Source organism: Passer domesticus, chromosome 21 (assembly GCF_036417665.1).
Source record: "Passer domesticus isolate bPasDom1 chromosome 21, bPasDom1.hap1, whole genome shotgun sequence".
Classification (NCBI taxonomy): domain Eukaryota; kingdom Metazoa; phylum Chordata; class Aves; order Passeriformes; family Passeridae; genus Passer; species Passer domesticus.
The window spans coordinates 2,745,127-2,765,148 of NC_087494.1; the positions used below are offsets into that span (position 1 = coordinate 2,745,127).

The following is a 20,022-nucleotide window of genomic DNA, read 5'->3' on the forward strand; positions in this document are numbered from 1 at the left end:
CTAATTTTTTATTCTAAATCTTCCTTTTTGTTGAAATATTTTGCGCTTTTTAGGCCGAACGGTGCCGCTTGAGCGCGGTGCATGGTGGGAAATCTCCTCATTTGCATGGGGGCGGGGCCGGGCCGGAGCGTGTCCTCCACCGTCCCGTCGTGCCCTGGCGGCGCGTGCGCGCGCACGCGCGTGAGCCGCCGTGGCCGGCGGAGGAAAATGGCGGCGGAGCGCTGAGGGACGGGACGGGACCGCGCCGGGACAGCTGAGCCGCTCGCCGCGCCCGGGCCGCGCCGCGCCTCCCCGCCCCGCCGAGAGACCCCCATGGCCGCGGGGACATCCCGGCAGCCACGTCCCTGGTGCGTCTGCTCCGGCCGCGTAGCTGCCGGGCCCCGCTGAGCGCCCAGGCCGGAGCCGTCGGGCCTGACCCGCCGCCGCCCCGAGGCGTCCGCGCCGGGCAGGGGCCGGGGAGGGGGACGGAGGCAGCGCCGGTGCCGCGCCCGCGGCCCCTCCGCAGCGCCCGCCCGGCCCCAGCCCGGCCCGAGGAGGAGCAGCAGCGTTTTCGGGCCCAGCCCTCACCCGACTCGTCAGGATGTCCGAGAACCAGCCGAACGCCAACAACCACCACCCGGCCAACAACGCCGGGGCCGCCGGCGGCAACAACCGGGGCGTCCGCAACCCCAACCTCAACCAGAACCCCCTGATCAACGTGCGGGACCGCCTCTTCCACGCGCTGTTCTTCAAGATGGCAGTGACCTACGCGCGCCTCTTCCCTCCCTCCTTCCGCCGCGTCTTCGAGTTCTTCGTTCTCCTCAAGGTGAGGGGCAGCTCCTGCCGGCCCGCGGTTGGGCTGAGGGCAGGAGTTTCGTTAGAAACACCCAAAGTCGTGCCTCTGCCCGAGGTAGCAGGCTGTGTTTGGACCACGCACACCGAGCTGTCGCCGCAGCTCCCGTGGGTCTCTCCTGTGAGTCTCCGTGGTGGTCCCGGTGTTCCCTGTGCTCTGGAGCTCTTCCAGATCTGTAAATCAAAAAGAAATTGCTGAGCCAGCTTGCTGGGCAGCCAGGCTGGCACGAGGGGAGAGATTTCCTTTTCTGTTCCCTAGCAATGGCACATTTTGGATACATTTCCCACACGACCTGCTGGATTGCTGGAGTTTCGCTGGAGCCTTGTCTTTCCTGGAGGCAGCTAAGGCAGAGCCCCGTTCCTTTCAGCAGTGCCAGGAATGTGTCACTGTGCTCTGGGGTGACCCCAGCTGCCTGCTGGTGACCCTCCCAGTGTCAGGGGTGGCCTGTCAGTGTCCAAGGGTGGCTGCCCTCAGGTCAAATCCTGCTCCACAGCTTCCAGGGTGAGAAATCAGGGAAAGGAGAAGGGGGAGAGCACCTTGCCAGGCAACAGCAGCTCACTGCTGTAGGTTTCAGCAAGAAAACATTCAGCACAGCTTGTCTCATGCTGCACAGATATGTTTTCTACCCTTTCAGGAGACGTTTGGGTTTTTCACATCCCTGTTCCCTCTCCCTGTTGTACATCTGCCTCCTGGCAAACCAGCTGAGACAGGGGTAGTGCTGACGGTGCAGTGGTCAGGCAGAGTGGCTGGGAGCAGTTTGTTTTGCTTCTGCCTCTGATCCCAGCTCCTCCCAGAGAAGGAAAAACTTCCTCAGGGCTCTGGAGAGCAGCCTGCAGGGTCAGGGGCCAGCAGCTCTCCTCCAGCTGCTGGCGGGAGGGAAGTGGGAACCCTCATTCCCGAGCCCTGGAATTACCCCTGGCTCTTCTGTGGCTCCTGCAGCCAGGGAGGTGGCTGTGCCTTCCCTCCCCTCACATGTGCCTGTGCAGCTGCTCTGCAGAGTGGTGTTTACCAGGCTGTTTGTTCATCACAAATAGGTCAGCACGGCGGGGCTGATGAGGACACAGCAGGCAGGGAAGGTGCTCTGGGCTCAGCAGTGCCAGCTCTGCTCTGGGCTCTGAACTTTGGACATCTCTGCTCACTCCAGGGAACAAGTGTTTTTAGTCCACCCTGCTTTGCAGTGGTTTATGGCTGTTCCTGGGGTGGAGGCAGGACAGGGAGCTGTGCTGCTCTGTGCACGGCCTCGGGGGCCAAGGCAGGACCTGTTCTGTGGGACAACGGATCTCGTGTGGGTTTGGGTCATCCTGCTTGGCTTTGCTTAGAGTGTTCTTTATTCTGCCTTTACAAAGCTGGGCAGGTTTCTGTAGGTTTCAGCAGGAAACTCTTTGTGCTGAGGAGGGAAGGGTTGGAAGGCACAGACGTGTTTCCTTTTCCTTCACTGTGCCTCATGGCCTCACCCTGCACTGGTGCTGTGTGTGGTCGGTTTTGGGGACGCTGTTGGAGGCAGGACCTGAGCTTTCAGAAGGCTGTCACTGTCTCTGTCACAGCCCTCATGAGCAGCAGCAGTTGGTTCCTGATGCCTTTGCTGTGTTCCCTGCTGGAATTGCCAAGGTCTGGCTGCTGCCTTGTTGATGCAGGGAAGCATCAAAGCTCTTGTCCACTCGCCCAAATTATTCTGATGTTCCACCGGCTGAGAAGAGCTGCTGATACTAGGGGGGCTGACAGTGTCTGCCTTGTCTCCTGCCCTTCAGGCTCTCTTTGTGCTCTTCATCCTGGCCTACATCCACATCGCCTTCTCGCGCTCTCCCATCAACTGCCTGGAGCACGTGCGCGATAAGTGGCCCCGCGACGGAATCCTGCGCGTGGAAATCCAGCGCAACTCCAGCCGGGCCCCCATCTTCCTGCAGTTCTGCGGCGTGGACAAGTTCCCCGGAATGGTGGTGGAGTCCACGACTGAGGAGGAGGAGGAGGAAGAGGAGGAGATGACTGTGGATATGTTTGAAAACAGCTCCATCAAGGTAAGGATGTGCTCTCTGTGTACGCTGGAGAGGGGAGACTGGGTGATGGGCTGGGGAGAAGTCTTGGTTGGAAGTGAAGTCTCTGTGTATCCCTCGGTCTCCTGGAAACAAAGCCTCTTCCTTGGCTGCTGCTGAGTCCCCACATTGGCCTCTGATGGTTTAACACAGAAAGGAAAGCCAGATCAAATGTCCTTTTGTGGGGGGGTGAAGCCTTTGTGCGGATAAAGAGAGCATGACAGGTGAGAGGTAAAGAGGCTGCTGATGTGGCTTTCCCTACTCTGGTTTTCCAACAGTTTGAGCTGGATATCGAGCCCAAGGTGTTCCTCAAGCCATCCCGGGTGAGCAGCACTGAGCTGCCCCACAACGACAGCCAGGAGTTCTCGTTTAGTGACGCAGCCACTAAAGGTATGCAGCCTCTGCGGGAGACTGTGTCCGAGTTTGAGATGCTAGCCCGAGCAGGTAATCACACCTTCACTGCTACCTGTGCTCCTCCTTCCTCCCATCATCATCCTCCCCACATGTCCCATCCTGGCTCCTTGGGCCACCTGCACAGTGACCTTAAATGTTGTCCTGGGGATAATCCTGTCAGTACTAACAGCAGACCCACAGCAAGCTCTGCCCTTAGGCTGGGGGGAGGCTGGGTTAGAAATTTTGCCAGGCCAAGAGGCTTCAGATAACCACAGGTGAACAAAGGCTCCTGGCTTGGCAGGCTCCTGTGGTGATTGCTGTGAGGTACCTCAGATAAACCTGAACCCCCTGTTCTGATCCATTCACTGTCCCCTGCCATCCACAGGGATCTCCTGACAGTGACATTCCTTCTACCATGAGCAGGGTTTGGGCTGTGTTCTGGGTGCTGAGCCAACACCAGCACTTGGAGCAGCCAATTTGCTACAATTAATTAATCCCAAAAGCCACCCAGCGGGTTTTGGTGGATTGCAGTACAGCACTGCTGTTCCACTCGGATGTTCCCTGGCCTTATCCCACCCTTTTCCTGCCTGACCTAAGCTGCTCAGGACTTGTAAATTCCAGAGGCAGATTTAGTAGCTTTGTATTATTTAAAATGGAATTCCAGTGTGGAAAAATTTCTGTTTCTAGTGGTTAAGGTAGGAAATCTAAGGAATATTTATCTTAAAATAGAGATGTGAACTTGGATTCTTTGGCTTTTTCCACAAAATTTGCAAGAAGTTGACCTCTTTCACCACAGTGTTGTTCCTGTGAAGGCTGGAATTCTTTGCTCTGCAGACACACTGGGGTTGTGGCTGTGGAGGAGGATGAGACTGGACACTGTGTTGTTCCTTGGTCTCGCAGTGGATTTGCTTGGTGCTCATCCAGGGCTCATTAGTCCTGAATTAAAGGTCATTAAGACCAGAGAACAGTAAATGTTTTTGGTGCAGGACCTTTATTGCTGGTGCCCGGGTTCTGAGAAGAGTCACGTTGTGCTGGGCTGGGGCACTGGTGGGAAGTCCCTTGTTTTGCTGAATGCCTGGTTGGAAATGATCCAGAAAAGGAGAGGAAGAGAACAGGCTGTTTCCCAGATTAGTTACAAAATTCACATCTTTAATTCAGTCCCAAATATCTGATTTAAATATTTTTTTCCAGGTTTTTGGTCTTCTCACTGCACCAAATTTTATGTTTAGTCAGAATATTTTACAATGACAAAATATTTTATTATACAAAGGAAGTAACTGTTTGTTGATATTTAAACCCTTGATTTCCTTTTGAGCTTAAAACTGTTTATAATGGAAACAAAAGACAAACCAAACAGCCCAGCTTGTGTTTGCTGCCCAATAAGGGGATCAGGAGATCTCTGTCAGTGCTGGGTCAGGTGTGTGTCTGTTCAGTTCTTGTGTCACTTTAACTGTCACTGTGGTGCTGGAGCTGCCTGACAGCTGCCTCCCCCCTCCTGGAGATACACCCTGGCAGTCTGAAAGAGCAGGGATTAAATTGCTTGGCTCTGGCTTAGCGGGAGGTTTTGTCCTTTCAGAGATGATGTAGCAAAAAAGCATCTCTTTGGAACCTGTCTTGTTAAAAAAAAAAAACAAAAAAAAACCCAACAAACCAGGGAAACTTCAGGCACCACCAGTTTTTGGGAAAGCTGTAATTGCTGCTGCCTTCAGTTCTGACATGTAATTGCAGCAGTGACCTCAGTCCCCTGGGAAGTGCAGGGCTCTTGCCTCTGGAGCATTTACTTGGTGTTCAGCAGGTGTAAAGTGGATTTTCCTGCTGGTTCCCAAACAACATGGGAAGCAGAAATTGAGCAAAGCAAGAGCAGGTGGCCCTGGGCTTGCCAGGCAAAGATGTGGGCAGGTTCTGGGCAGAGCTTGGAACTGCTGCCCTGAAGCTTTCCCAGAAGTCCCACATTAAGGACTAATATCAAGGGCTGTAATTCCAAAGAGTTTATATTGATTTATGTTTAATTGGTTGAGGGAAGCCTGGAGCCCACATTTACAACCAGTTCCCTTTTCAAGAACACGATGGGAGGGAGGGAGGGTGCCCAGGGGGGCTGTTTCTTCGTGCTGGCTGTTTGCAGATATGGGTGTTGAGTCTCCCTGTGTCTCTCTCGCAGTGTGGCCACAGGAGGAGTACATTGTGGAATATTCTCTGGAATATGGCTTCCTGCGCCTGTCCCAGAGCACACGGCAGCGCCTCAGCATCCCCGTCATGGTGGTGACCCTGGGTGAGTGGGCAGGGGCTCAGGGCTGGGTACCTGCAGTGCACAGACCTCCACAGCACCTCTGGGAGCGCTTCCTGAAGCTGATGGTGCTCGCTTCCCACGCAGGGGAGCTGCATTGTGCAGCCTGTCTGCCTTTAGTAGGTCACAGCTTTTCAGGAGGAGCTTTCTGAAATGGTGGAGCCTGCTTCAGTGAGCCCTGATGTCATGCCCAGCACAGTTTTCCCCCGTGGAGCAGAGAAGAGCTCTCTCCCTGGCACAAGGCACTGAAGCTGTGAGCAGCAGCAGTAGAGCCTGGTGGCCAGAGCAGCTGTGCAGGAGCTGGGGACTGTGCTCACAGATCTGTCACACTGTGTGTGCTGCTGTGCCCCTGTGAGCACCAGTTCATTTCCCCAGTGTTCTCCTCTCCTGGCATTTGCTCTGTTAAAACCTGTCCAAGTCAGGAACACAGCCTCAGACCTTCTTGTGCCTGTGAACCTCTGTATCTGTTAGTGCAGCAACCAGAGAGGAGCTCATCACTTCCTCCCACTCAAGCTGAAGCAGAGCTGGATGGGGGTTAAGCAGCTTTCCTGTGCAGTAATGAGCAATCAGGGTGAGCCCCAGAGATAGGCCAAGCCTAGAAGGCAAATTCCCTTTGTGTCTGTGCCAGCACAAGAGTGACATCCCTGACAGTCCTTAAGGCATGACTGCCATTTGCACTTCAGTGTAGCTGCATCTGTCAGGGGGTGAGATTTTCCCTCCCAGTCCTCCCAACTTTGGTTTTACTGCCCCAGGTCCACATACAGATGCAGCTCTGGTGGCACAAGTATCCCTCACCTTGTGCCTTTGTGGTGTGAACAGTGTAGAAGGTTTTTTGTGTTCTCTCTAGATCCTACGAGGGATCAGTGCTTTGGGGACAGGTTCAGCCGCCTGCTGCTGGACGAGTTCCTGGGCTACGATGATATCCTGATGTCGAGTGTCAAAGCTTTAGCTGAAAACGAGGAAAACAAAGGTAAGGCCTGCAGGAGTCTCAGCAGAGGCTGCTTGGAGCAGTGGGTGTTTGTTCTGTGGATGCCTGACTATCATCTTCTGACTATTGATTAATCTGTAATGCAGGGAGCAGCTCTCTGTGTTATTGTCAAGGACAAAATGAGAGAGGCAGGAGGGGAGAGGTGTCTGGAAACGTGATTTCCTCCCACCTCACCACCCTGCATGACAATGAGTGCTGCCCTGAGGATTTGCTCCAAATCCTGTTTCTCCAGCAGGCACTGGAGCTTGGTTCTCAGTCTGTAGCTTAACCACACTGAGCTTGTGTTTGTGCTTTTTCTCCAGGTTTCCTTCGCAACGTGGTGTCTGGGGAGCATTATCGCTTTGTCAGCATGTGGATGGCCAGGACATCCTACCTGGCAGCCTTCGTCATCATGGTCATCTTCGTAAGTCACTGTGAGCTGGGCAGTGCCTGGCCTCGGCCTGGTGCTGGGCAGGGAGTGCTTGGTGTTACAGCAGAGCTGTCATTTGCTTTTAAAGTGTAGTTAGTGGAGGATAAGGCCCCACTCTGGGACGTGTTTTTGTTTGTTTGGGGTTTTTTTTAAAGTTCCTGAAGTCCACCAGTGAAATGAACAGTAGAGCTGACTTAAAATGCAGTGTTGTTTTTGTTGTCAAAAGGGAGCTGCTGTTAATTTCTAAGTGTCCTTAAAACACTCCACATGTCAGTACAGGGTGCAGACATTTGTCCTCCGAGATTTTTAAGAACAGCCCAGACTGATTTGCCAGTAGTGATCAAGATAAACCGAGTGATGATGTGTGAGACAAGGTGTTTTCAGATACACATCAGACAAGATCCCAAGCCATAACTACCTGGTGTTTGTTGTCTTGGGTGGCTGTGGGTGACTGTCTCTTTGTGTGTGGCTGTCCCACCCATGGGGCAGGTCTGTGCACAATCACACTGTGGGCACTGAGGAGGAACTGAGTGCAGGGAGGAGCGGGATGGAGGACAGGAAAATCCCTGCTCCCAGCTCTGTGGCTTGGTGTGGCCCCAGCAGAAGCATTCAGGGTTGGTCCCTTTATAAACAAATCCCTTACTGTCTGTTCCCTTGCAGCAGCACAGAGATTAATTGCTGTTTGTGAAGCTCTAATTACTCTTTGGGAAATGGCTCTGCACAGCTCCAGCTAATGACTGTGGGATGTGCAAGCCCAGGCTCGCCTGGGTCTGTGCCGCACTGCGATTCCGAGCGACTCCCTGCACCCGTGGGGCTCTAATCTGCCTCCCCTTCTCTCCCCTCTTCCAGACTCTCTCTGTCTCGATGCTGCTGCGCTACTCACACCATCAGATCTTTGTCTTCATTGGTAAGGACTGGCTGGGGGGTTTGGGTTGTGCTGGGCACTGTGCTTGCTGCAGCACGGGGTGTTGTAGAGTCACAGCAGGTTTGGGTTGGAAGGACCCTGAGGATCATTAGTTCCAGTTTAGAAGGGTCCTGCCTGTGGCTGCATGGGGAGTGCATCCTCCTGCTCCCAGTCACTGCACTTGCCAGAGCTTATTCTCTGGCCTGAGAAGTATTGGCTGGGGACAGAGGATGTGGCTGCACTGAGCAGACTGTGGGGTGGAGGGTTCTGTGGCCCTCTGTCCTCTCTGTGCCTCAGCGTGTTTTCCCTCTTGCAGTTGACCTGTTACAGATGCTGGAGATGAACATGACCATTGCATTCCCTGCTGCTCCACTCCTCACTGTCATCCTGGCTCTGGTCGGTAAGGACTTGCTTCACTGCTTGTGTCTGCAGCACGTCCCTCTGGGAGCTGTGGGAAGTCTGATTCCCTGTTCCAAGCTGGCCGTGGCAGGTGGTTACTGTGGCTGCTCATCACAAGGCAGAAGGCTCTGGAATTTGATGGCACAGTGAGCTCCATTGTCCTTCTGGGTCCCCTGGAAAAGCAGCAGTGTGCTGGGAAATGCCAGAATCCAGAGCTTTGTCTGTCCCTGGAGCTCATTGCAGACTTGCACTGTGTGGCCACGTTGCATTTGTACAAGTTTAATTTAAAAAGCAGCAAAATTTCCCAAAATCTGTGCTGTGGGATGCAGCTGATCCGTGGGACGTGGCAGGCAGAGCATTCTTGGCCATAGCAGAGCCCAGTTACCTGCCCTGGGCAGGTGCAGTCACAGGCCTGCTCTGAGGAGACAGAGGACCCCTTGCCATGCCCTGCCACGTGCTGATGTCCCCTCTGTCCCCAGGTATGGAGGCCATAATGTCCGAGTTCTTCAATGACACCACAACTGCTTTCTACATCATCCTCATCGTGTGGCTGGCGGACCAGTACGACGCCATCTGCTGCCACACCAACACCAGCAAGAGGCACTGGCTCAGGTGAGGGCTGGCTGTGGCCACATTCCCCCTGCCTGTCCTCCCCCAGCTGCTCTGAGTCCTCCCCAGGTGTTATTTGTGTGGCTGCTTGAGAGCTGCCCCACACATCACAGGATCCAAAGTGCAATTCTTCCAGTTTGGGTTTGGGCCTGGGTCTTGCAATCACCTTGATCTTCCCCAGCCTCTTGTTTTGTCTTGTTCATGGACAGGCAACTCTAATTAGCTGTTAATGAGTCTGTGTCACCCCCTGTGAAGTGCCCCAGCTCAGGATGGTGTTGGGAGGAGAAGGGAGCTCTCATTTTAACTGATTTTTCTTGCTTTCTTGTCCAGATTCTTCTACTTGTACCACTTTGCCTTCTACGCCTACCACTACCGCTTCAACGGGCAGTACAGCAGCCTGGCACTTGTCACCTCCTGGCTCTTCATCCAGGTGAGTCCCTGCAGGGCTGCTGCGCCTTGGGGGGCTGTGTCAAACTTCCTCTCAAGCTGGGTTGGAGGGAGAGATCCTTATTTCTGTAAGAGGTGGAATTAAGCTTGGTTTGGAAGTGGAGCAGTGGATGTTTGGATTGCTGCCTCCAGTCCAGCCATGGGACTGACAATAACCTGATGTCACATGGGTGTTGGGAAGGATTTCTGTCCTGTCCTTCTGGAATAAATCCTAGGGAGGGTCTGCCTTGCAGAGGAGCTGTTCAGGTCTGTGCAGTGAGGATGCTGGCGGGATCAGCTCCAAGCTGATGTCTGATATCCTGGATCCAGCATACCTCTTGGGTGAATTTGGTTGTTGACCTGCTGCAGGGTGGGGACAGGGAATAGAGGATGGGCCAGAGGAATGCTGTCATCCTTCTTTTCCCAGCCTTTGAAAGTGAAGAGGGGTTGTACTCTGTTGCCTGTCTTCAGAGAGAAGCTATAAAGCAGCTTGCAGTAGTCATAGTAGAAGGGATAAATCTTTCCAAACTTGCTGCTGACATTCTGGGTGTCAGAGCAGCAGGATTCTTCAGGAGAAGTCTGGTTTTCACCAGACCCAGGGTGACACCTTTCCCTTTTCCTCCTCCAGCACTCGATGATTTACTTCTTCCACCACTACGAGCTGCCAGCCATCCTGCAGCAGATCCGGATCCAGGAGATGCTGCTGCAGAACCAGCAGGTCGGGCAGGGCACCCAGACCACGCTGCAGGACAACCTCAACAACAACACCACGGCTGCCCCGGTCGAGGCCGGGGGCCGCCGAGCCCCTCTGCCCCCCGGGCCCCTCGGGGAGGGCGGGGGTCCGGCCGCGCTGAGCCCCGGCGACGCCTCCAGCGTCATCGCCGCCGCCGCCTCCGTGGCCAGCGACCTGAACTGGGTGGCCGAGACGGCTGCCATCGTCACAGAGGCCTCGTTCCTGTCCGACCTGAGCAGCACCCTGCTGGAGCCCGCCGTGGTGCACGAGGCCGTGGCCAACGGGACCCCTCAGGAGGCGGCGGCGGCCTCGGGGTTGGTGGCCCGCATCAGGGTGAGCAGCGACCGCCCGGAGACGGCCGTGGGCTCCATCACCATCGAGGTCACCTCAACGTCCGTGGTGGCTGCAGCAGATGCTGCCCCCGCTGCTGGGGCTGCCCCGCTGCAGGAGGGGGTGGTCCCCAGCCCCTCCCTTCCCAAGCAGACTGAGGCTCTGGAGGGCTCAAACAGCCGAGCAAAACACGGTGGCAAAAACTGCACGGGCAGCAGCAGCCTGGCAGAGCCCCTGGCAGCCTCGGGGGGGGACAGTGACCAGGACAGAGGTTTGGAGGACCGAGGGGAGAGCAGCCCCTGCCCAGCACCAGCAGAGAGAACGCCCAGCTCAGAGCCAAGCTCCAGGAACCTGTCCTGAGCCCCATTGCTGTCACTCTGGACTGCCAGGAAGACATGTGGATTTTGTTTGTTACTATTTCTCACTTCACCATCATCCTTAACCCATGGATCCCTCTGAGCAGAGCTGGAGCAGCTGGGACAGAGCAGGGCTGCTGTGACCTCCCTCCCCTAGGAAAGGCACTGGGGGGCTGTGGGAAGGATGGGGGGTTTTGGTCCCCTGGCCCACATGGCTCCAGGGCTCCTCTGAGGCCACAGGTGAGCCAGCTACCTGTTCCCACCCTGCCCTGCTCGTGCCCTGGCTTTTCCTTGTCCCCCAATCCCTGGCTTTGCCCCTGCAGCTGTGTTTGCAGTCCAGGTGCTGATCCCAGGTGGGAGCTGACCTGGACAGGCCACGGGTGTGGCAGCTTTGTGGTTAGAGTAGGAGTGGATAGAGCAGGCAGTGTCCAGCCCCTGTGGGAGAACCACAGAGGCAATTCCTGGTCACCTTTCCTGCTCCTGAGGGGGGAGAAGGAGCTTTTACCTTCCCCAGGCACAAAGTCTGCCCAGGCTAGGGCACAACCAAAGCAGAAAGCTGCAGTCCAGCCCCTTTTTTCTGTCCTTAAACTTCCCTTGGTGGGTGGGTTGGGAGGTGGAAGGTGCTGTGTCCAGCCAGGAGCTGCCATCCCAGGAGCCATGAGTGATGCTTGGAGGGAGCTGTGCTGCAGTGGGTGTCTGCAGAGGCGTGGGCTGAGGGCAGCAGCTCTGTCCTGCACAGCTCTGCTCTGGGTGAGGCAGCTGCTTTCCAGTGCCTTGTCCCTCCTGGGGGACACGTCTGTGCTTAGGATCAGCCCCATCCCAGAGGAGAGAGTGGCTCCCCGTGCCTGGATTGTTGCATGAGCTGGTTTAGCAAAGAACCAAAACACTAAAGCCAAGACATTTCACCTGGTTTCCCCACGTTTCCCTGGCAGTGGGGGTGAGGCTGGCAGAACCTGACCTCTACAGGAGGCTGAGCTGGGGCCTGTGGACCCCTGCAGAGGGGCCAGATCCGTGCCAGGGTGTGCTGGAAGGAGGGTTTGTGCAGGGAGGGGGAGCATAGTGAGGCAGGATGAAGCTCTGGGAGAACCATGGTGGGACAGGGCAGGGACAGGAGGTGGCACATGGGCTCTTGGGGACAGCAGGGTCCCTGCACAGCTGTCCAGTTCAGTGTTTTTCCCCTATGGCTGAGCAGTGTCTGCAGTCCCTCCCCTGGGAGGGCTCTGTTTCAGTGTTACCTTATCAACACGGGGGGCTCGGAGCCCCCTCCTCACCCCTCTGCCTTTCCCACCTGGGTGCCCCCTTTTTGTTTTTCCTTTTTGCCTGGAGCAGCCGTGGTGCTGCTCCAGGCAGGGGGGACCCTGCTGTGCCCAGCAGGTCAAACCTTGCTGCTGCCAGCACTCGTGAGAAGGGGCCTCGTGGCCAAGTGGCTCCCAGCCTCTGGAGTGCCAGGAATGCTTTTCAGAGGAGTGGGTGGGAGGGGAATGGGGGACACCAAACCAAATGATTTGATGAATGAAGAGTAGAGTTCATTCTATTTAATTAATGTACAAAATGTGTTTGTATATAATAATAAATATTATCTCTTAACAGCTCCTGCAGCGCTGCCCCATGTCCTGCCCACGGCTGTGCTGGGCTGATGTGTGGGACTCCTGGGGGCAGGGGGGTGCAGCGAGGTGAATGCTCCTGCCGTCCCGGGCTGTCCCCATCTGTCCCCTTGCAGTGTGCAGGGGCGGTGGCAGGGCAGAGGGCCGAGCACCAGCCCTGTCCCGGCCGTGCTCGGTGGAGCTGGGCAGCCTCCGCGCCAGGGGAGGGGCTGCGGGGCTGCGGCTCCTTCCAGAGCCGCCTGCAGGGGCATGGGGAGCTGTTCCTCATCCCCAGAGCCCCGAGCCGAGCCTGTCCCGCTCCCCGTGCAGCGTCTCCATCCCTCACCCTCTGCCCGAGGAGGGCTCCGGCTCTGCTTTGCGGTGGCTCTGGGATCAGCCCGGGTTTGGAGCTGGAGCTGCCTCTCCAGAGGGAGGTTCCGTCTCTGCCTGTCCTACCGCGTGCATGTGGGAGCTTCCTCTGCCTCCTCCTCCTCCTCCTCCTAATCGCGGCCGTCCTGCGGCGGGGCTGAGCTGGGCCTGCGGAGCAAGGAGGGGAAGGGAAGGGTTGCTCTCAGCCAGCCCTGGCTGCGTTTGGGGAAGAGGAAAAGCAGACTTCGTCTTCTTTCATCATCTTTATTTACGTGGTGTAAAAACAGAGCGGGGGGCGCGGGACTGAGCTTTGTCCAAGCACTGCAGGGACCTCTCAGCCCCCCAAAAAGAACCTCCCGTCCCTCCAAACCCCCACTGCCAGCAGAAGGGACAGGGAGAGACACAAATGCCGCAGAGCTGGGGCAGCCCCAGGACATCCCCCCTCCTTTCTTTCCTCCCACTCCCCTCCGAGCCGGAGGAGCGGCTGCCCTGCCCTGCCCTGGGATGTTTTGGGGGGTCCCTGCCCCCCTCCTCACCTCTCCTCCCGGTCTTCCTGGCTGGCCAGCGGGGCGGGCAGCGGCCGGCAGCCCCTGGTGCTGGTGCCCAGCACGGACACCAGCTCGCTCTTCCTCAGCAGCGCCGCCCGCAGCTGCTCCCGCATCTCCTGGATCTTCTCCTCCAGCTGCCGCAGCTCGTTCTCACCGGCCGCTCTGTCCAGGGGGGGCTGCGGGGGCCGCCCGTTCCCGGGGTGCCTCGGAGGGGACCCCTCAGCCTCGGGGGGGGCTCTGTCCAGCTGGAAGCGCACCCGCCGCGCCTCCTTCCGCGGGGGCTCGCACCTGAGCGGGGAGGGCGGAATGGGGATCGGTGCTGTGGGGTCCCCGCAGAGCTCTGCCGGGCCACAGGGAGGAGGAGGAGGAGGGCAGGGCAGGCTCCAGTCCCAGCCGTACCTCTGCTCCAACTTCAGCTGCTGGCTCCTCCGCTCCTCCGTGCCCATGTTCAGAGCCCGATGGATTTTCTGTGGGAACGTGGCAAGAGTGAGCTGGGGGTTTGGTCTGGAGGGGAACAGGCCGGGGATTCATTGGAGGGTGATGCTCTGGAGGTGGCGGCTCAGGGCTTAAACGGGGGTTTGGAGAAGGGCAGAGGGGTGCAATTGAGAGGAGGGAGCAGCGGGGTTGGGGTCTTTGGGGCGCTGTGTGAGCCCCTGGCCCCACCTGGCTCGTGTGCAGCCAGTAATTGAATTTCTTCTTGCGGCGGATGCGGGGCAGGACCAGGCGGTAGAAGACGTGCTCGCCCAGCGAGGTGAGGAGGGAGCCGCTCAGCCCGATGCACAGCAGCACGAACAGCCCCGAGAAGTGGTAGATGCCCATCTGCAGGGTCTGCGGGCGGCAGGGGGTGTGGGCCGGGCTGGGGGGGGTCAGACCCCAGAGCCCCCCCGGCCGAGGCGCCGCCGCACCTCCGTGACGGCGAAGACGCGTTTGCCGCAGGGCACCATCTTGTACCACTTGTCGTGCAGGAGGTCGATGAACCCCGAGGACTTGTAGCGGCTGATGAACTCCGAGACGTTGGAGGTCAGCGGGGAGTTCTGGGGGAGGCCGATGCCGTAGCCTGGCCCCGGTGAGGGGTGGGAGAGAGAGGGGCAGTGCTGGGACAGGGGGTGCAGCCCCCAGTGCCCACCACGGAGGGGGGCATGACCCCAGCCCAATCACACACACACACACAGCAGAACCCCCTTCCCAGCACAGCCCCCCCAAACCTTCGATGGCGAAGGGTTTGCCCACGGTGAGCAGTTTGCAGTCAGAGTCGATGGAGACCTCATAATCCAGCAGGGACTTGTCCATGATGAAGGCGTTGAGCTTGGCAGGCTCTGTCCTGTGGGGACATGGGGGGGATGCTCAGGGAGGGGCTGCACCCCCTTGTCCAGCGTCCCCCCAGCCTGACACCCCTCCCAGAGGCGGGGGGGCTCTGGGGGGTGCACAGGCTCCAGGATTGGGGTAAAAGATGCCGTGGGAGGGGTAAAAGGTGGGGAGGAACCCCTTATGCTCTCCCTGCCCCTCACTTGAGCATGGTGACGCCGTCGGGGGTGGTGGGGACGTTGTAGCGCCGCATGTACTCGTGCATCTCGGGGAAGCTCTTCTTGATGTACTCCTCAGCACTGCTCTCCCACACCGTGCCGAAGCGGAAGCCCTGTGAGGGGTGATGGAGCTGGAAGGAGGCACCAGAGCATCAGCACCCCTGGCCCCAGGAATGTGTCCCCATTCCCTGGGGATGAGTCCCCAGCCCTGAGTGCCAGGCAGGGTGTCTGGGCAGCCCCAGAGGTGCAGCAGCTCTTGGGGGTGTTTGGGAAAGAGCTTCCCCAAGAGCAGCCTCAACCCAAACTCAGCCAGCTTTCCCCTGCCCTGGACATGAGGCTGGGATTTAACTCCAATGGCAAAGCTTTCTGCATGTCTCAAAGACCACCCCACTCTTAGGAGGGGCCAAGATGCAGGACTGGGGCTGGAGAGAAGAAGGAAGGTGCAGAAGGAACGGCAGGACCCCCCTCAGCCCCTTCCCTGGCCTTCAGCCCTCTCCCAGCCCATGAAGCAGCAGGACACTCACTCACCTTTGGGTCGTGGATGCCCGAGAGCTCCTCGAAGGTCTTGTCCCCCACCATGACAGCTGCCAGGTTGGCCGTGTAGCTGGAGAGCACCAGGAGGCAGAAGATGGCCCAGAGGTTCATGAGGAAGCGGCCGGTGCAGCACTTGGGCGTCTTGCTGGAGACGGTGCGCCCGAAGAGGATGGCGTAGCAGAGGTTGAGGGCTGAGGAGTAGGAGAAGATCTTCATGCGGTTGCGCCCGTGGGGGGTCATTCCATAGGGGCTCTTCCACTCGTAGAGGGTGAGGAAGAGCGCGGTCATGTGCAGCGCCACGAAGATGCCCACCCACATGGTCCAGTGCAGGGGCCACATGAAGGCCCCGATGGGCGACGCCGTGTCCTTGGTCCTCACCAGGATGCCCAGGCTGGTGGAGAAGAAGGGGCTGGTGAAGTCGATGACTTTGCTCCGCGCCGAGTTGATGCTGAAGGAGGTGACGGCCATGTGGGCCGTGCCACTGAGCAGGTCCCCCACCAGTCCCGTCCAGCGCCCGTTCTTCCAGGCGCCGTATTTCCCATCGCCCACGATGTAGAGCTCGAAATCAAAGGCCATGTCCTCGGCCAGCTTCTCCAGCAGGTCGATGCAGTACCCATAGCAGCATTTCTTGTACTCCCGTGGCACCGATCCGTTGCCATTGCCAATCTTCTCAAAGAGGGCGTCCAGCACGGCCGAGTCATTTGTGCCGGGGTCCAGGCAGAGCTGCCCGGCCGGGCAGTTCCCTTCCTCATCCACCTCCCTGGTGAAGACAAAGGGGTGCTCCACCAACGTCACCACCCGCAGCCGCGTCCGGGCCCCCTCGGCCACCTCGCCGGGGCTCTTGTGCTGCCGCTGGCTCTGCCACATGACCTCCTCCAGCTCCAGCTTGCCGTGGCTCCAGGTGCCCGCTGTCATCCAGGTGGGGACCCCCTGCGAGTCCCTACGAAGGCTCCAGATGCGGAACTGCTGCTCCGGCCTCACCAACGCCGTGTTCTCCACGCGCACCAGCCCCGTCTGGCCGTGGAAGGACGTGTTGGCCAGGAAGCTGCCAAGGAAAGGGTTTCACTGCTGCAGTGCTCAGGGTCAGCTGGGACCAAGGGATGAGGCTGGGAGCTGGGAGAGGGACGTGGCCGACACAGGCAGGGACAAGGTCAAGGAGGAGCAGCAGGATCCGGCCCCGCTGCGCTGCCCCGCAGCTCTGCCAGGGCCAGAGTTATTAATATTCATGGAGTGACCATGCTCAGGCAGTGTTAAGGAGATCTGAAGTGACACGTCCCCCCTGTGCAGTGCTAACCACGTCCTGGGGGTCTGAGCCCTGTGGTGGTGGCTGGGGACAGCACTGCACTGAGCCCAGGGGTCCCAGGCCTGGGGCAGAACCCTCCCATGCACCCCAATACCACAGAGCCAGGATGGGGGAAAAGAGGAGCCCCCAGCACCCCCTTACCGGGCAAGGAAGAGCCCCGGGGACTCGCTGCCTGCCCGGTGCCTCTCGTTGCAGCTGCCCGTGGTCTGCAGCTGTGCGGGGTCAGGGAGGCCGCGGGCAGCACGGGCGATGGCCTGGGACACCAGTGCCACCATGTCCTGCACAAAGAGCTCCAGCGGTGGCCGGCTGACCTCCCCAAAGGCCAGCAGCCCTGGGGCCAGGCCCTCGGTCTGCAGCTCACTGGTGCTGAGCGGGAATCCCAGCATCCAGTGGAATTCCTGCGGTGGCAGCCCCAGTTCCTCGACCGCCTGGAAGACGAGTCGGGCACGGTGCAGGTCACAGCCCAGCAGCAGCACGGGGCTGGACAGGCTCCTGACACGGTCCCCGTGCTGCCGCAGGTAGCGGGTGGCCCTGGGCTCATCCAGGTAGCCCAGATCCAGGACAGTGCGGAGGAAGAGCTGGGAGCGTTGGGCCCAGAGCTCCAGGAAGCTGTCGATGTCCCAGGGGTGGCAGAGCACCAGGCTGGTCTCCTGCCAGTCGTTGGCCTGCAGGACGCTCACCAGCACGTCCACCAGCGTCTCCGGGGAGCTCTGACGGTCCATGTGGAAGTGGAAGGGGCTCTGCCAACACACAAGGGTCATGGCTGTGCCCCTGCCCCTGGAAGAGCCCAGAGGCAGTGCCAGACATGGACCCACCTGCCCTGAGGTCATTTCACACTCTCTGCCTATCCCCTGCCCGGTTCCTGTCTGGGATGCACAGCCAGGACACATCCCAGAGCCCTCCGGAGACAGAATGGAGTGGGGACTGGGGCCGAGGGCTGCAGAGCTTCCAGAGGAACCAGGGAACTTACCTTGGAGTCAAAGCTGGAATTGGGTCTGGGATAGAGCGGGGCAAGGAGCCAGGAGAGAGCTGAGATGGGAGCTGGGATAGAGCCAGGACAGGGCTGGAATGAGGGCCAAAAGGGAGCTGGAATAGAGCTGAGATGGGAGACACACAGCCAGGATGGGGCACAGGATGAGGCTGGGGTAGAGGCAGCATGGAGGTGGGAATGAGCATGGGATGGGGCAGGGGTGGAAGAGAAGAGAGAGGAAGAACAGAGCCAGGACGGAGCCCGGAGGCAGTCGGGATGCAGCAAGGATGAGTGGCTGAAATTCCGAATTGGAGCTGGAAACGGAGCCGGAGCCGGGCGGAGGACCCGCGGAACAGAGCCGGTATGGAGTCGAGACGGGGACCGGGACAGGAGCACGCACGGAGCCGGGACGGGAGCGGGGACGGAGCCGGCGAGCAGGGACGGGAGCGGGGCCGGGAGCTGCGTGCGGTGCCGGCGCTGCGGGTCTCACCTGCGCTCGGAAAGGCAGCGGCCAGCGGGTGTCCAGGATGCTGACGAAGGGGACCTGGAGGGCGGCGGCGAGGAAGTCGAGCTGGAGCAGCTCCCGGCGGGAGCGGGGCAGCGCCAGGACGGCGGCCACGCCGCGCCCCGCCAGCGCCCCGCACAGCCACCGCGCCAGCGAGCCGGGGTCCCGCGCCGCCGGGCCGCCCCCCACCACCTCCAGGCTGAGGTTGTGGGGCAGCGTCACCCCCCCGGGGCTCCCCCCGGGGCCGCTACCGGTACCGGCACCGGCGGCTCGGGCCAGCGCGGCGCGGAGCCGGGCGCGGGCGGGCGCGGGCGGCAGCAGCGCCCCGAGGCGCACGGTGGGGCCGGGGGGAGCCGGGACGCTGCAGGGATGCGGGTGTCCCCCCGCCGCCCCCAGAGCCGCCGCCAGCAGCCAGAGTGCCCGCAGCCCCGCCATGCACCCCGCACCGGCCCCGCCGCTCCGCCGGGACCGGCTCCGGCTCCGGGCAGGGACCTCCCGCCGGGGCCCCCCCGTCCCCGGGTAGCGCCGAGGCCCCGCAGCCCGTGGGTCACGCCGGACCCGGCCCACGCAGCGCCGGACCCGCCCGCAGCCGCCCCGTCCACGCCCACGCGCGGCGCGGGTCCCCCCCTCCCGCACCCCGCAGCCACGGGGCCCCCACCCGAGCAGAGCTGCCCTCCGAGCGCTGCCACCGCGGGGTGCCCTGGCGCAGGGATGCCCGCTGAGCCCAGGGTGGTCCCGGATACCCCTGGAGCGCTGGGATGCTGCTCCTCTTCCTCCTCCTCATCCGCCTCCTGCGGCCCCCGATGGAAAGCCCCTCGGGTGGGTCCCCAGCCGTGAGCTGCCGCCTCCATCCCGGTAAAAGCCCCCAGCCCGACCCCTCTACCCCTCCTCAGTCTGAGCTTCGATATCGGGGGTCCCGAGGCCGAGCGGTGCCAGGGCTGAGCGATTCCTTTGCTGCATGGGGAAGGGGAGAAGGGCAGCAGCGGCACAGCCTTCCTCTGCTGAGGGAGGGGAACACAGGGTCACCCTCCTCATCCTCAGCAGGGAAACTGAGGCTCGACCCAGCCTAAGGGTCCCTGCCACCAGCACACAAACACCAGCAAGCGGGGCAGGAGCCACGCTGAATTAATAAGGAAAAATGAGGGATGGAGCCAAAATCCATCTGGCAAAAACTATTGATTCATGTAATATCAATAAATGTAATGAGTCACGGCTAATGAATGCTCCTGCAGAGCAGGACCTGCAGGGAGGGCAGCTCAAATCCTGCCAGAGCACGGAGGGTCATGAGGGGCTGCACTCCCCCTGGCAGCTCCTTCTCACAGAGATAAACACAGGACAGCCCCCAGTGTCCACACAGGAGGGGCAGCAGGGGCTTGGAATGAAAAAGCCCCCCCAAAACCAGACACAGCACAAGGGGGGCTCTCTGGGAAGCCCCATCCTCCCTTCTGCTCTAAGAGCAGCACCCCAAAAGGAACCCCACTGGGGACACTGGGGAAGGGTGGGATGGCTGGGAGGGAGCTCTGGGGTCTGGGCTTGGCTGGGGCTGCAGCCCTGGGGGTCTGAGGGCTCCCTGCAGCAGGGATGTGCCCCCACTGCAGCCCCTGGCTCCAGGCAACACTCCCTGCTGCAGCTGATGGATGTTGATCCAAGACGTTGGGAGGAAGAGGAGGAGCAGGAGGGGAAGGGAAAGGAACAGCTCCAGTGATTAAGCTAAAAGCATCTTCTCAGGAACTGGCGGGAGCTGGGGATGCTTGGATGCTCTGGACTTAAAATGCACTTAAAATCATCTGCACTTGGTGAGTTGAATGGGAGGGGGGAATGACACAAAGGGATGGCCAGGGGACACCTCAGCACCCTGTAGGGACAGGGAAGGACCCTTGGGGTGAAGGCAACTGGGCAGCTTGGGGATAGGGAAGCACTTTCCCACTCCCAGTGGGCAGCCCAGGGATGCAGTGGTAGGTGGTCAAGGTCTGTGGCCAGGCAAGGGTTGTTAA

The 20,022-nt window shown here is 59.6% G+C and overlaps 2 protein-coding genes across 3 annotated transcripts; one reads left to right on the plus strand and one right to left on the minus strand.

Annotated features, from left to right (window-relative positions):
- Window positions 1-172: 172 nt before the first annotated feature.
- Window positions 173-12,285, plus strand: TMEM259 (transmembrane protein 259). 2 transcript variants are annotated; one of them, XM_064396125.1, is made up of 11 exons: window positions 173-805; window positions 2,581-2,847; window positions 3,141-3,306; window positions 5,414-5,524; window positions 6,387-6,509; window positions 6,830-6,930; window positions 7,786-7,843; window positions 8,157-8,240; window positions 8,719-8,851; window positions 9,179-9,278; window positions 9,903-12,285. In XM_064396125.1, the coding sequence occupies exons 1-11, from the start codon at window positions 581-583 to the stop codon at window positions 10,695-10,697; spliced, it is 2,163 nt and encodes a 720-aa protein (XP_064252195.1). In that variant the 5' UTR covers window positions 173-580; the 3' UTR covers window positions 10,698-12,285. The 2 variants fall into 2 exon arrangements, with proteins under 2 accessions (XP_064252195.1, XP_064252196.1); XM_064396126.1 differs by having other exon boundaries at window positions 3,141-3,252.
- Window positions 12,286-13,004: 719 nt separating this feature from the next.
- On the minus strand, window positions 13,005-18,463 carry GRIN3B (glutamate ionotropic receptor NMDA type subunit 3B). The gene is made up of 9 exons (XM_064396114.1): window positions 18,014-18,463; window positions 16,695-17,293; window positions 15,245-16,295; window positions 14,702-14,847; window positions 14,399-14,514; window positions 14,099-14,250; window positions 13,857-14,021; window positions 13,593-13,660; window positions 13,005-13,481 (listed from the first exon to the last, which is right to left on the minus strand). Exons 1-9 carry the CDS (start codon window positions 18,461-18,463, stop codon window positions 13,178-13,180), a joined length of 3,051 nt encoding a protein of 1,016 aa, XP_064252184.1. The 3' UTR covers window positions 13,005-13,177.
- Window positions 18,464-20,022: the final 1,559 nt, after the last annotated feature.

What these genes read in the sequence shown, in the direction of transcription:
- TMEM259 (XM_064396125.1), top strand. Translation starts at nt 581, where the DNA reads ATGTCCGAGAACCAGCCGAACGCCAACAACCACCACCCGGCCAACAAC. An exon ending in AGCAAGAGGCACTGGCTCAG is followed by an intron (nt 8,852 to 9,178) that starts GTGAGGGCTGGC and finishes TTTCTTGTCCAG; the next exon opens with ATTCTTCTACTTGTACCACT. An exon ending in CCTCCTGGCTCTTCATCCAG is followed by an intron (nt 9,279 to 9,902) that starts GTGAGTCCCTGC and finishes TTCCTCCTCCAG; the next exon opens with CACTCGATGATTTACTTCTT.
- GRIN3B (XM_064396114.1), bottom strand. Translation starts at nt 18,463, where the DNA reads ATGGCGGGGCTGCGGGCACTCTGGCTGCTGGCGGCGGCTCTGGGGGCG. An exon ending in CAAACCCTTCGCCATCGAAG is followed by an intron (nt 14,251 to 14,398) that starts GTTTGGGGGGGC and finishes CACCGGGGCCAG; the next exon opens with GCTACGGCATCGGCCTCCCC. An exon ending in CAGCTGAAGTTGGAGCAGAG is followed by an intron (nt 13,482 to 13,592) that starts GTACGGCTGGGA and finishes CTCCCCGCTCAG; the next exon opens with GTGCGAGCCCCCGCGGAAGG.